Here is a 15,930-nt window from a genome sequence, read left to right as displayed (position 1 = left end):
ATATGCAAGCGATACCTGGAAATCCGATCGTCATTGAGGTACACTGGCACAGGGTTGAAGAATCATAAGGTCCGATAATCAATTTTTAAACTTTCTGAAAGTAAATCCGAATTGTGGAATGGAGATCCGCAGAGTGAAGGCAAGTTGCAGTGGATGAAACATGGTAGAGCTGGAGAATCAGGGCATCATGGCACCTCCCATTCCAATATGTTTTGGTCATGGAATTCAGCAATGAGCCCTTGCCTGAGCTCACAATGTGTTCCGCTTTATCGGTCTTCCTCTTTTTTTGGATAGGGATTCAGGATTCTGCTAAAGGAGCAGGAGAGTTTCTCCTGTCTGCTGGAGCTATGATCTTAGGCGGTAATGTTGCAAATGCTAGCCACCCCCCCTTAGCCGTCTCCATTTTACATCGTCTGACCACATTCTAACCTCCCTGACCTTCAAAACATATGCAAAATTCCACATTAACTATTCTTTAGCTTTGTTCTCAAAATGTTTTTCACATGTTCCATTTCTTGAAAGGTATGTATGTGGGGAGTCCTACCACGGCATTCCATCGTACAAAATCTCCTGGCCTGATATGAAATGTTGTCGATGTACTGAGCTTGTAATAACAACACACCTATCCCTAGGTCTGCTGCTTGCCCAAATCCTCCTGCATCGCTTTTACCTATGCTCTTTTGACCCATTTTCCTTTTTCCATTTCCTACGTCCAAAGTCTCAAACTTACAAACAAAACTGCAGTTGTCATAATAATTTTGAAATGTTGGCAGAGGGAGAGCTTGCACTGAGGTACTTTGCAACATTGTATCACAAGCAAAATATATGCCCCAATTGTTCGGTAATCGAAATGTTCCATAACTTTACCACTGGATCATAATATTATCATTGACTCGTCCACTTGCCAAATGGGATCCAACTCAAACTTTGATGCAATAAAAGAATGCGCTTTAAAAAAGTTGTGCATGGCTACACAAGAACTGGGCCACATTATCTACCAAAATTGGTATGGTGGTATAACCCCCTCAGTGATCCAGTCCTCTTGTGTTTTCTTAGATCTTAGAATACTTGTGCAAGAGTTAATCCGTGCTCAGCCACAGAAGTGCGAAGTATTGAAATGGATGGATGATCGTGTTGCTCGGGTAGGAGGTAAGAAAAGAGGTGTAGGTTGAGCAGAGAAATGAATTTGTTCATGGCGAGGCACTCTATGCTCATGCAGACCTGATCCATAAATGGGGAACTATTCTTTCATACATCTTTGTCATTTCATCTGTGCACATTTCAAATAAATGTGTTAATTAAAATCGATATTTCATTGAAAACCATCTTGAAAGTGGTATTGATTTTGAATGATATATCAGACTTTTTGATATTAGTTGTACATTTTTTATAAAATATTGTGCATAATATCTGACACCCTAATTTATTCAGCTAGCCCCAGAACTTATCCTAGCCAGACTGTAGCCTTGTTCCTACCTCACACCTGTGACATCATCCAAACCTTGCCTTTAACTCCAACATTACGTATGTAGTGTTACTAATCCTAGCACAAACCCCACCCCTAAACCCCTACACTAAACTTGGTTTAAACTCCTACCCGGACTCTTACATAGCCCCTATGCAAAACCTACTTCAAACCCTGACCCTAAGACACCTTGAACCCTGCCTTAACATTGTCTATCCTTATACTATCACTGACCAGAACATAACACAAATCCTGACCATGACCCTTACACATCATTGACGCTGACCTTTGCACATATTCTGTGCCTGCTCTTCAAAATGACCTTTACTGTAGATCTGTCCTGGACACAGTTCTTTACCCGATGCTTGTCCTTGAAACTGACCTCTGCTTTAAGACTATCATTAGCACTGACCTTTGCCCTTAGTCTAAACTTGCAGCTAACCCTTAACCTCATCTTATTTTCCTAATTTCGACTATATATTTTTCTCATTTAAATTCCTAAGGATTTGTTTTTTATTTCAATGTTTTTCTCCAAGATGTATTGCATCGAAGGGACTTGACAGTCTCTTATGCCTGGATCACAACCGGACAACAATACTATTTGACTCAGTCAAATTAAATAGGCAGAGGTGGATGTCAGCAAAACACTAACGATAATTTCCATTCTATTTCATTAAATTTCATATTCTAAAAACCAGTACAGAAGAGCAGAGGAAGAGAAGAATGAGTATGCAATACCATCCTGAAAGGTATTCACCTATGACCAAACTTGATAGTGTTAGGGCCACATGTATGACCGTCAGGTTTTGCGACTCGCAAATTGCGATTTATAGCGACTCACAATTTGCGAGTCACAAAACCTGGTTGCATTGGGTCTGCCTCATTAATATTATTAATATTCATGAGGTAGGTCGCACTTTGTGACCCATTGGGAACAGCCAGTGCTCACACGGATGGTGGTGGGCTGGGGTCAGCAGACCACCATGTCTGAGACTGCTCTTTAAATAAAACAGTTTTTTTTTTAAATGCCTTGAAGGAAAACAGGATGCATTTAAAAAAAATTAAAAAATGTAACATTTCCTTTCCATTTTTTAAGAGTAGGCAGTGGTCTCATGGGGACCACCTACTTGAAGTAGGCGATAAACTGAGATTGTTCTGCAACCGCATAGCCGTTGCAAAACAATCGTACATCCCCTGCAACTTGCTATTAGGAACGGATGCCCTTGGCACGCCCCTTCCTAATAGCGACTTACAAAGCCTAATTTACAAGTCAGTAATAGATTACAGTCTCGCAAAATAGGGTTGGTACATGGCAAAAGCTGTTTTAGCAGTCACAAATGGGCCAAATCTACATTTGCAAAACAAAACGGTCGTACAGGTGCCCCTGAGTTAAGTTTGATGTCCTTTTCTGGAAATAATTATAGCTTTCATTTTAAACAAGACTCAATAAAGCACTTTGAGTCTTATATTGTGCAGATTCTGTGGACTTTGTGTTACTTAACTAATTAAGAGCCAAAGTAATTAGTTAATGCCGCATCATACAAAAAGTACCTACAATAGCAATGGCATTTATATCTGAGATATATTAAGCACTGGACTATCCTTGATGGATATCGCTGCAACGTTTCCTTACCTCGATAATGGTGTCTCCCGACAGGATGCAACAGTGCTGCTCTGCATCTAATGCACAGTCTCCATGCAAGACGGGCACAAACCCTGAGATCAAGGAGTCCTTCACAGCCTCGGTGCCTGCCTGCAACACCTGTCTGCCGGACATCTTCCAGCCTCCAAAGGGCTAAGCAAATAAAGAGAAGAAAAGAAACTTCAGAGCAGACATTCTTTTTTAAACACATATTATGTTGTTTTGTATAGACACTGTTAGACCTGGCATCATTGGCGCGGGTCTCCCTTCCTCTTTTCGCTTCCTATCTTTTATGTTGGCTGGATTTAGATGCTCTGGGTGCTGTGCCACTGCTAATCAGTGCCGCAGCGCGAATGCTCCCTGTGTAAAGAAGACTGTATGAATTGGAGTAACCATAATTGCTTGTTTGGTTTACCTGTCAGTCCCTAGTATAAGTGCACTGTGTGTGCCCAGGGGTGGTAGACCCAATACTGCTGGTGGACCTGCAGCGCTGATTTGCGCTACCCACCGAAGCAGCTTTTAAAGTATGTCTGTGTAGCATGTTCTCATAGCGAGTTACCCTCCATTTCACCGTTTCCTATTGTGAAGCTATCCGTTCTCATAAACCAGAATGGGCAGGCTGAGTATTACATTCCATAATCCTACCTGCCCCCAGGAACCTGATAGGAAATTCGAATTTGATATGTTTAAGCTCAGGACATTGAGATACATCTTTTAGTAAGGATAATTTGCATATCCAGTGTTCGAAAATGCCTCTTCTAGAAGCTAGGTATTTTCTTGCCTAAGCTTTCCTGTAGGCTTTGCTAGTATGCGTATTGGCCGTCTGGTTCTGGAGCAGCAGGGCCAGCTGGGTCAGACCTGACTGGAGAGAGAGAGAGATCGGCATTCAGAGCATGGGAAGGGGTGACTCTTTGATCTGAGCAGAGCCGTGCCTGGCAAGGTGAATGATGGCTCCACCTCCCACTGGGCGTCTGATAGCAGACCCCCTGATTCTCAAAGGGCAGGATGTCGCCTCGTAAACCAAGTGCTCCCCGACCCCACCGAACTGGTTCTGGCTGGATTCAGTGATTTATGACTTTAGAAAACAAAGACTTTTAGGTATAAAAAGCTGCGCTGAAACTTTTTTTAAGTGTGTTCCTTCTGGATGTCAAGACGAAACTCTGTCCGAGTGAACAGAGGAAAGGACTTTGAAACTTTCACCAAGCTTGCTGAAGAAACTACCCGAGGGCCTGAATTGAAAGAGCCTCCTGCTGAAGTCTCAGGGACATTAGTCTTCACCCCATCAGCCATCTGAATTCCTGTGCGAGGGATTCTACTTGCAGGTGAGGCCTCCGTCGAGTAATCTGGAGCCTCTAGTTCTACTGTGAGGAACGCCGACTGGTAACCCTTGTTAACTCTGTGTGGGCCGCCGCAGCTAAGAGAGAGCTGCTGCCGCTGAGAGCCCACCTTAATTTGAACCTTCGGAACCTTCGTTGAATCTGTGTGGGCCGCCGCAGTTAAGAGAGCTGTAGCCGCTGAGTGCCCGCCGCTGTGCCAGCCTGGTCGAGATCATCCTTTGCCCTGTGGGCCACCGCAGCTAAGAGAGAGCTGCTGCAGCTGAGTGCCCGCACCTTTGCCAACTTTGCATCATCGTGATTCGTCCTGTGGGCCGCAGCAGCTAAGAGAGAGCTGCTGCCTCTGAGTGCCCGCACCTTTGCCAACTTTGCATCATCGTGATTCGTCCTGTGGGCCGCCGCAGCCAAGAGAGAGCATCTGCCGCTGAGTGCCCGCACTTTTTTGCCGACTTTGCATCATCGTGATTTGTCCTGTGGGCCGCCACAGCTAAGAGAGAGCTGCTGCCGCTGAGTGCCCGCACCTTTGCCGACTTTGCATCATCATGATTTGTCCTGTGGGCCGCCGCAGCTAAAAAGAGAGCTGCTGCCGCTTTGTGCCCGCACCTTTGCCAACTTTGCATCATCGTGATTTGTCCTATGGGCCGCCGCAGCTAAGAGATCTGCTGCCGCTGTGAGCCCATCACAGAGCTGCACGATGAGAGTCATCGCCACCACCAGCCCGGGCCACCGCAGCCGCGTGCTGCTGCGGCTGAGAGCCCACCTGTCCCCGAGTGCCCGAATCATTGTGAGTGCACGTTGCGGACCACTGCAGTCAAGAGTTGTGGTCGCTGGGAATCCGCCTGTCACCGTCTCCGCTTCTCCGAGAAGCTGCGTGCTGTGTCCCCGTCCAACGGCAGGTATCTGGTACGCAACGGGTCGCATAGATCCAGGCCTTGAATTCAGTTAGTGCCACGTTCTGGTGAATACGTTATTGCCTTTTTAAGTCCATACTGATTTACGTGCATTGTTGCTTGTTAAAACGGTTTGAGAGTCTTGTGTTAAACCTTAGATAAAGATACAATTTTTCTATACCTACTTGAGTTACTGCCTTATTGTGCATGGTCATAAATGCTTCACACACTGCCTCTGAGATAGGCCGAACTGCTCGTGCTACGTTACCACAGGGTTGAGCAGGGGTTATCAAAGGGGGTAGCCCACTTGCCCTGACTTAGGAAGAAGAGTCCCTATTTGGACATTGGCGCCAGCCATTGCCAACTAGAGACCCCCATTTCTAACAGACACAATAAATCTAAGTCAAACCAGCACAGTATACAATGTATGTCCTGGACATTACTATCAGGATATCATTTTGAGGACGCAACCAATCTTATAGTTGCCGCGGAATAGATTGTTATCAGAATATCGTGTTACCACTGAGACATAGCAGCAGTACCTAGATATACATATCAAGAAGCTGTACTTTAATAACTAATAATAAACAACAAATAAGACAATGAACCCATGCTCTTCCCCTTCCCTTCTCGGTCCTACGTGGTACCTAGCGCTAAAAGGAAATGTAGTATTACATGAATCAGTGCTGTCATGGGGGCAGTGGCGTAGCAAGGGGGGGTGGGGGGAGGTCCGCCCTGGGCGGTACGAGTTTTGGGGGTGGCGCCCCCCCCCAGTTAATACCCACGGGGCAACGGCCATAGGATTCGCCAGCACCCCATCCCACCTCTGCTTGTACATTCGGCTGCCGCAAGGCAGCATACGTCGGGGCTGCCATGGGCGGCCTAAGGCCTAGCTACACTACTGCATGGGAGTATCTGTGTGACTATGACTCGGTTATTTAGAGTGCGGTGAAGGCACTTCTCGCAGAAATTCCCAGGTGTTTGTGCATTGTATGGAAGCTAGCAAAGCATGGAGTGCAAGATAGTAGCCTTGAGGTCTATCAGTTTGCGAGTGGGGGTAACGGGGGGAAGGGTGTAGTTCGCTAACAGCGCATCTTTCTCAAGCATTGTGTCAGTCAATCAACCCTCCCACACAACGGCCCCTTTTGGCATCCCTAAAGAGGGTGCCACTTATGCACTCTACCCATTTACGCCTACCGCCTCCCCATAACAAGTTAAGTATTATGGTATTCAACTCTCGAAATTTGCTTCTGGGGAAAATCACCGATAATGTAGCAAACTCGTACAGCAGCCGTTGCGGGGCTACCATCTTGGCGATCGCTATCTGACCTGCTACCAATATTGGGAAAGACTTCCAGAAGGCAACACTGGATATCAGGACTGCAATGGCTGCTCCTGTATTCAGTTTCTGCCTTATATATGCGGACTCCCAGGTATTTTTTCAATGTTGGCTCGCAAAACATTCTAAACGCATCAGGAGTCTCATTCTGGAAGAATGTGATGTACAACATTATAGTTTCTGCCAATATATGAGCAGCCCGGAGATGTCCCAAAAGTTGCTTAGTAGCTGCTCTGCCCTCATTTGGTCTGTTTACCTTTTGTTGAGTAAAAGCAACATATCCTCAGCATACAGGGAAAAATAATGTGTAGAGCTGCGAGTCTGTATGCCTGTGAAGTGAAATCAGAGTTGAGCCCTGCTCACCAGTGGTTCCACCGCAATGGCAAGCAGCAACCGGCATCCCTGTCTCGTACCTCGCTCCATTTGATGCTGCTCAGAAATCACTCTGACCCTTGCTGTTGGAGCAGAGTATAATAGTCTTGTCCACGCAATGAACTCCGGCCCCAGACTCAGGCCGTCCATCACAGTGTAAAGGTATCCTGGTATAGGCCTTCTCAAAATCTACTGACTTCAACCAGACCTCCATAATTATGTTCGGAGCATCCATCAGTGTAGGAAGTAAACTCCTTATGTTTCATGATATATTGTGGCCAAGGACGAGCCCAGACTGGTCAGGGTGGAGTAGCCTTACGATGTGTGGTAATAGCCTCGTGGTCAGCACTCCACTGAGTATCTTATTATCGGCGTTCAGCATCGATAAAGTTCTATAGGCTGCCACGTCGGTTGGGTTTTTCTCAGGCTAGGGTAAGGGGATTACCAATACCTCCCTTATCGGTTGTGGTACAGCATGACCCTCCTCTGCTGCTCAGCAGACAGCCATGAGTTGGGGTTAGCGTTTTGACATAAGCTGCATAAAATTCCACCCAATGTCCATCGAGCCCTGGTATTTTCCCTAGGCCGTCCTCTTGACCACCCCTTTAACCTCTTCTACTGTTATTTAAGCCCCTAGATCCTCCGCCTCCTCTGGTGTGATATGGGTCAAGGAAAGGTCTCCCGGGAATAGTTGTAAAGGGACCTCTCACCAGTTGCTAGAGTATAGCTTAGCCTAATATTGTACAAAGGTCTCATTTATATCTTCCTGCTTATAAACTCTGTCACCAGATTTTGAGAGCCCCTGTTGTTGAGGTTAGCTAACCAAGTCAGTAGCATCCCCGAATTGTCCTGCTCTGCATTTGCCCTTATCATGTATTCCTTGTAGTCAACGCAGCAGAGGTACTCAACGTGCTCCACCAACTTATCTTTCGTGTCCAGCAGCTCTTGCTGCAATTCCAGTTTCCCAGGTCTTTCTTTTTTGATGGCTCTAAGGGTTGCTTTTTGTGTTTCTACTTCTTTAATCAGCATTAGATGGAGCACAAGTGATTCCCATGTACACTGTTGTCTTATTACTTTCTTGAACACCTCCCACTCGCAAAGCACTGCCAAAGTAATTCTGGATGCCCTCACCTATCTAATCGTGAAAGATTGGGTAATTTAAACTTTCGACTTTCAGTCTCCAGGTCAGTAGGAGCATAGGTGTTCTATCCCATGCTTGAGTCAGAAGTAATGGGTTATGATCCGAGATGATCTTAGTCAGGTATTTAGAGTTTGTCACCGCTTCATAGATGCCCCATGTGGACAGGAAAGTATCCAACTGACATGTACCTTGTGCAGTGCAGGGAAGTAGGAGTCACATTCCCTTGGGTGACCCATCCTAAATGTATCTATAATCTCCCATTGCAGTCGCAGAATTTCTTTGCCAGTCGTTTGGTGGGAGACTCCAACAGGGGTGGCTGGGATCCGTCCAGTATCGTATCAACAACACTTATAAAGTCTCCCCCCAGACATGACAGAGTGGGGCATATAAGGCGGTAGCTTTTGTGAAATATCTAGAATTGTACCCCATTCCGTGATCCGATTCTGATAGGTTTACACCGTTAGTTCTAGGCCTTTTAAACCAATATGGCTGCTGCGCTCGGGGCACAGGTCCAGTGGTCGCTAGAACATCCTCTTCTGCGACCCCAGACTACTCTCCTGGAACCCACTCATGATGTGGCTGGGGATACCCTATATGTTGTTTTTGGACCCCACAAAGACTGATCGAGCCCACTGGTCCATCTACAGTCATGCAGCTGGTGAGTGGGGGGGGACTGGGCGTGGGGGAATACATAGCTGCCAAGCAAGGTTTCAGATTGCTATGTGTGAGTGACATTTCTACGACTATGTGTGACACTTTCTCCCGAGCAAAATCAAGCAATGAAGAAGACAGAAACATAAATATCACAAATTACACCTATTTGAGCAACGAGAAACTCTAAGGAGCGCTTAAAACAGCTGCAAAGCACCAGAAATGGAAGGGAACAGACACTCTGCATCAGGGCAAGGCTCAGGAGATTGAGGGCAAGGCACAAAAGTTACAGCAAGCCAGGGCATTGTTGTGTGTAAAATGGTATGTCCCCCTATGACAAAATCCAAACATATGGCAGAAGCTGACACTCCAAAAGATAGCGGGTTAATCTTTGACATGGGCAAAAAAAGGAGTTTGCAGTTTCATTTTTTTGTTTTTTATTAGTCCACCATTTGTTTTTGGCAGGAGGAGCTCTTCTTTATCAGTTTCCCAGCTGAGGACGCATGTCCCATTCATATCAAAACACAAAAGCCTGGAACAACTACTAAAGTCAGAAAGAGTCATGGTAATAATGTGGAAAGTGTCTAGACTAATGCCCATTCAGAAATGACATCCCCCATTTGTAACATTGAAGAAAAGTCATTAGCACAAAGGAAGCTCTATATAAATGTACTGTAACACACACAGGTAAGAGCTTTCAGCCAAACAAAGAGAATGAAAGAGCTGCACTCCAGAGACAGTGAGTTCAGGTACCTGCAGGTCTGTGGCTGATGCTGGGTTACATCTGTTGCCTTAGGTGATAAAATAGAACGTGTACGGTTTTAAACAGTTGTTTGAGCATGGATTCAACAAGAATTACTTTTCAAATTATGTTGCTCAACAACACTAACGTATGTTACGAATTTCAGTGCTACAGGATTGTGAATGCAAAAGAGCTAATAAAATACAATACGGTCTTGTTTTAAATTAATTTAGGAAGCAGTCACTGCATGGGACCTCTATTCCGGAAAAGCACAAACCTTTCCCTCGCAAAGCTCGAGGTTAGCACTTCAGTATGCAAGTGAAGTCACAATATCAACTTATGTAAAAAGTGTCTTACCATCATGAAGTATACATATCAAGAGCCTGCTGACGAGACCCTGAACACCTTCAGAGGCAACAGTTTGGTTGCCTGGCTCCCATAACGGTTAACCCTCTCAACCAATTCTGGCCTTGTGCTTTCAGTGCTCTATAACTGAAGGGGTCGACTCTGGCCTGCAGAGGTGCAAGGCTGGCTGCAGGCAGGCTCATGCCGCGAGTCACAGCGGGCCGCTGCAATTAGAGTTTGCCTCCCGGGGGTCCGGCCCGCCTGCCTCCGGTCATAGTCATGTTGGCCGGTCAGCTGTCCTGACTCCTGTGAGTCCTGGGCAAAGCCGTCCAGGCGGTCACTGGGACACTGACTTCTTCTCTCCATCTCCCCCGGCTGCTGTAATATACTGAATGAAGCGGGGGAGAAGTAATAGCTACAGCCAATAGGTGGCTGTGGCCAGGGCCGGTGCGACCTGCAGGAAACAGGGCTGTGAGCGCCTCGGCCAACGCCATGACTATTTGCAGCGCTCTGGCCATGACTATTATATGCTCTGCAAACTAGCCAGCCGAGCCGTCTTCTAGCTCCCAAAATAAACTCCCCGTGCTCTGGCAACAGGATGTGACGTCTCCTTGCAATGACGTCAGGCTGCTAGTGAGAGCTGTGGGGATTGGAAGCACAGAGATACACTGTAGCAGTTGAGTGAGGGCTGCCAGCAACCTTAGCTCAGCTGCAAGCCCAAGCCTGTTGCAGCAGCATGGGGAAGCCATGAGCCGCACGCTGCCACAGACTCTGTTTTATCAGCCATTTTAGTGTCAGCTGACACACAACATATGCGTGACAATGTATTTCAGTGCTGTAATGCGGAGTACCACACTGAAAGCGTTAGTCTAACGCATGATGCATGCAACTTGGCAGGACTGGGAATATCTGCAGTTCCTCTACTCAAGGCTCAATCCTGGAGTTTCCACCTGTTTTCAGCCAGCTCCATTCCGGACACACAATTGAGCAAGAACCCACCACCTGAGCTCAGGTTACCTTTCCACAGGGGGGCTCACCACAACTGCAGATTCAAGCTCCCCCGCCAGGCCCACAACAGCCGAGGAACTCTGTTCATGGGTTTCCCACGGCTAGCCAGAATGCTTTCACTACCTTTTGATGCTCTCTGTGAACCCACACACCCACGGCCTCCGGGCCATCACCTACGCGGCTGCCCCGGTCAGTCAACTATGGCTGAGGTGTCAAGTCGCTAGAACACCAAGGCTAGGCTTGGCTACAGGTACCAGATAGGGCACTGCACTCCCAGGTAAAGGATGCTCAGCAGCTCACCTACTGCCCTGGCACAGAGCCTCCAATTCCGCTTTCAAGGCGTCTGTCTTTAAACCACGTTTTGTCTCGTCAGTTCGGGCCTGCAGCGAAGGTACTAGTACGTCTGACAATGAGACCAGGACAATTGCAGTGGCAGGCTGCCTTGATTACTAACTAGTAATCTCATTAATCAAAATATTCTACCGCGCCTTAGTCCATACGACCCACATAATGTATGGGATGATGAGTTAATAGCCATTATGCATCCATGTAATAACGTGTTATGTAGGAGGTTGTCGAACCATAGCAAAACGTTATAGAATAGGTGGTTGAAAGTTTGATCAACTCAAAACGGGATAATGCAATCTGCATAGGGATACTGATCTATAAAATTACCGGACTTAAGAAAGTCTGTAAAGCAGCTGCCTAATTATCTTTGAACTAAAGATATTTGATTCCACTTTACTATGTGAATGAGAGCTCCAGTAGATGCCAGTCCCCAAATTAATACTTTTAAAGAACATTTTCTAGAAATTTATGGGCATTCATGGACAAGGCTCTTGGTATTTGGGGCTGAAATGCCTCAGTTTAGAACCCTAGATCTACTGATGTGGGACTTTGCAATTTCACATTTTAAAAGCCAGGAGGAAATTACATTTATAGTGTGTGCCAGTGAATTAAAATAATAATGTAATTAAGATCTTTGGGCGCCTCTCTCAGGACAATGCCATGGAACCTACCAAGCTCAAGGGAAGCAGAACCTTCTCAGTCCTGTAACTCACATTATGGACTATATGCTTGAAACTTTGGATGAGAGATTTGGTACCTCATGGGTTTATTAAAGATGATCATACAGAAGGTCGTTTTGCCTATTAATGTGTTCCATCTTGTGAGTCTGATCTTCAAGCAACCTAAAGAGTTTCATGAGAAACTGCATAAAGATTCATTTTGCAGCTGCTGTCCTGCACATTAATGACCACCGGTTCAACTCCAGTCTCAATTAGACACGACACCGACACAGGGGTATGAATCTTTTGAATTACAAATCTCCGTTTATGCTATCACGAGTTGTTACGCGTATTACCTACTGGCGGTCGCCAGTAGGTAGTTATAGTTAGGACCCCTTTTCCATAGCAAATCCGCAACATTCTATTTTGAATAACTTTGGCGCCGGTCGACGAATCCTCGCGAATGTTTCAAAATAGGTGGGGCGCTATGCTCCGCTCCTACCCTGAAAGTCTCGGGGGGATTCGTCAAGCGGGGGCTGAGATAAAAGGGGGGTCCCAAAACGCGTTTTTCCCATGCATTTTTCCATAGGACCTTTAGACAGGGCTACAGCCCGAACGGCTGAACAGATTTACTTAAAATTTGGCAGAGAGGTAGTCCTCAGGTCAAGGAAGTGCCTTTTGTAGGTTTGGTGTAAATCTGTTCGGTAGAATCTGAGAAAATAGCCTTTAAATCAATATATATATATCTGAGCCAGCTTACGGTGCGCTTACGGTACGCTTACCGTACGCGTACGGTGGCGTGCGCGAGCGCGATTCTGATTGGCTCTTAGATCTTAGTAAACATTCGAATCGGCCGAAACCAGGAAGCGGCGTCCGCCATTTTGTCTCTCGCACTGAGAGGGATTTTTAAAATATGAAGCCCAAAAACATGTAAAGGGGCTGTTTTGACAACTCCCACCCACATAGCCATGTTGAGGGAGTCCCCAAAGATCCCCCAAGAGCAAAAACGGAATTTTTATTTTTTCGGCAATTTCGCCGAGTACGCTTACCGTACGCGTACGGTAAAAAAATTGAAATAAAAAAAACACTATCCACACTTACCCCACCCCCTGTGCTTTTGGTGGCCGCAGGCCACCAAATGTTCAGGGCTTTTCAGAGCTGTTAAAAATTAAATATTTTAAACATGGAATTATAAACTAGAAATAAAAAACACACTATCCCCACTCACCCCACCCCCTGTGCTTTTGGTGGCCGAAGTCCACCAAATGTTCAGGGCTTATAACAGGTGTTAAAAACCGTGCACGGAACGAACTGCGTTAAGTGGGCGCGCACGCCACGAATGGCGTAAAGTAACTTAGCATTTAAAAAACCGTACAAATTCACTGAAAAAACCATAGGTTTCACACACGTTATAGTTAGGAATTAGCATTTAAAAAACCTTGCAAATTCACTGAAAAAACCATAGGTTTCACACATGTTATAGTTAGCGGAAATTTTACTGATAAAAAACCAGTGAAATTGCCCCGTTATAGTTAGTGCTGGCAACTATAACTCACGCGACCGCAATCTTCTGCTGATGACATATGTGTCTTTATGAAAAAAAAATATTTGTAATATATGTATAGCTAAAAATGTATGGAAGAAGACCTGGGCAAATAAGTGTCTAAATACAGTATTAGCATCAGCAGAGGATTGCGGTCGCGTGAGTTATAGTTGCCAGCACTAACTATAACGGGGCAATTTCACTGGTTTTTTATCAGTAAAATTTCCGCTAACTATAACATGTGTGAAACCTATGGTTTTTTCAGTGTATATATATATATATATTCACTGAAAAAACCATAGGTTTCAGGGGCGTTATAGTTAGCTGGACTTTTCACTCGTACAAAACTATTGAAATTTCCCCGTTATAGTTAGTTCAGCTAACTATAACTCGCGCGCCCGCAATGCACTGCTGAGGACGTCACATATTACATCACTCATGACATGGTCAGTGACATCACTCATGACATCACTCATGACATCTCAAATGACATCACTCATGACATCACTGATGACATCATCCAGTGAATGTGTGTTTTTCTGAAAATTACATATGTTTTATATATGTATATCTCAAGGTCGATGGAAGAATAAATGGGTATATAAGTGTCTAAATGGATGATTTGTTTTTGAAAAATTGATTGTATAACTGACTGATTAAGTGTGTCTTAGTGAATACATGGCTTAGTGAGTAAGGTTTAAATATGTAAATATCTGTATCAGTCTCTCACTTTGTGTATAAGTGGCTGCATGGGTTGGTGAGTAGCTACATGAGTGTCTATATAGGTTATTAGTTGGTTTTTTGAGTATCAGTATGAGTGTCTGAGTGTCTGTATGGTTCGGTGGGGGGTATTATGTAGTGCAGTGCGTAGTCCCCCGTTATAGTTAGCTGAACTAACTATAACGGGGGAATTTCAATAGTTTTGTACGAGTGAAAAGTCTAGCTAACTATAACGCCCCTGAAACCTATGGTTTTTTCAGTGAATATATATATATATATATATATATATATATATATATATCCTGGTACCAACCAAACTTAGCATTTCTCATGCAGCTGCAAAAAGAAAGAGAAAGTAGCTACATTTGATGATCTCTCAGTCTGCTGTTAAAAGGTGAGGAAGGTCCTTACTGAAATCCCGACAGCTGCAACACCTTCTTTTACCAACTGCTCTGTCACCAAGTGGTTCAACTGGAAAACAGAAAAAGAAATGTGGAGTTGAGTTCATGCGAGCTGCCCCAGTTTGCCAATACAAGAAGTTAATACAGACAGGGTGTAAGGCGAATGGTTGCAGCTGTTTTTTTCCACCTGTCTTATTCCACCATTGTTCACTGTTTCCCCCTGATGATCATCTGGGTTTTTGTATCTTTGGATGTGCTCTGAAGCCTACTAATCATGAACCCCAAAGTATGGGCCAGATGTACAAAATATTTTCACACTCTCAAAATGCTCCAATTTAGATTTTGCAATTGCAAAAATGCTTTTTATAAAGTACTAAATGAATTGTAAGAGTCTGTAACTTTCTTTCAACTCCTCAAATGGGTTTACAATTGGATAAAGTTCCGCGAATGGAAAGGGGTGCGTTGTACATATCCCTTCCAAATAGCAATTCTAGCCATATGTATCAATGGTTTAGGAAAGACACAGTAGTCGCAAACCACTGAAAGGTTGCCCCAGGATGGGGAGGGTACCCACTTGCAAAAGTGAGGGGGTGCTGTTGTGGTGCCTTACCTTATGTGAAAATTTTAAAAAAATGTTGGGGAGCAGGCAGTATTTCAATGGACCACATATAACTCTCAAACATACTTTAAAAAAATGTAAACGTTTCTCTTTAAACACATTCCTGTGTTCTTTAAGGAAAGCGGGTTGCATTTAAAAAATAAGTTTACTTTATTGAAAATCAATTACAGACATGGTGGCCTGCTTGGCTTTTCAGGGCACCATTCCTTGTCATTGTGGCCAATTATATTAAATTGCAATTTACAACTTACCTAATGAATAAAAATTAGGCAGGTTGTATTCCGATTAAATCGGATTCTTTTTTTCTTTTGTAGAAACCAATCTAATGCTACATAGATTGTAAAAATATTTTCCGCTCACAAAATTGCGCCCTGTATTTTGTAACCAGTAAACAGTACATCTGGACCTGGGTTCTACCCTTGACTTGGTGTCTTGTTAAAGGTAATGGCAGGTGTCCTGCAGAAATGATTTCACATCATTCACTTTTAAATTGGTACCGCCACATTCTCAACTCTATTGTTGCGTACTTGATTTTAGTTGGACCAGCGGGCTGGTTGGTAGCTGCAAATCTAGACTTCATCCCCTTAGTGAAGCTTACAAGCCCCAGTCCTGCCGACATATTCTCCCATACAAAAGTGCATACACATGCACTTTAACACAAGTGTCATGTTGAGCGTGTACAAAAAAATGACGGATGCTTGCAGTGGTGAT

General features: G+C 44.7%; 1 protein-coding gene across 2 annotated transcripts in view; it reads right to left on the bottom strand.

Annotated features, from left to right (window-relative positions):
- The window catches only part of LOC146830509 (uncharacterized), a 74,413-nt gene that overhangs the window by 32,617 nt on the left and 25,866 nt on the right, over positions 1-15,930 (bottom strand). The window contains exons 3-4 of one of the 2 annotated variants that reach the window (XM_085604707.1): positions 14,611-14,670; positions 3,099-3,260 (exon numbers count right to left, since the gene is read on the bottom strand). In XM_085604707.1, coding sequence (XP_085460833.1) covers positions 3,099-3,260; positions 14,611-14,670 — 222 coding nt within the window. The remainder of the gene's footprint in view (positions 1-3,098; positions 3,261-14,610; positions 14,671-15,930) is intronic. The other variant, XM_085604708.1, reaches the window with a different exon arrangement.

This window comes from Triturus cristatus, chromosome 5_1 (genome assembly GCF_964204655.1).
Source record: "Triturus cristatus chromosome 5_1, aTriCri1.1, whole genome shotgun sequence".
Classification (NCBI taxonomy): Eukaryota; Metazoa; Chordata; class Amphibia; order Caudata; family Salamandridae; genus Triturus; species Triturus cristatus.
The sequence above is the reverse complement of the archived record's forward strand: the minus strand, read 5'-3'. Positions and strand labels throughout refer to the sequence as shown.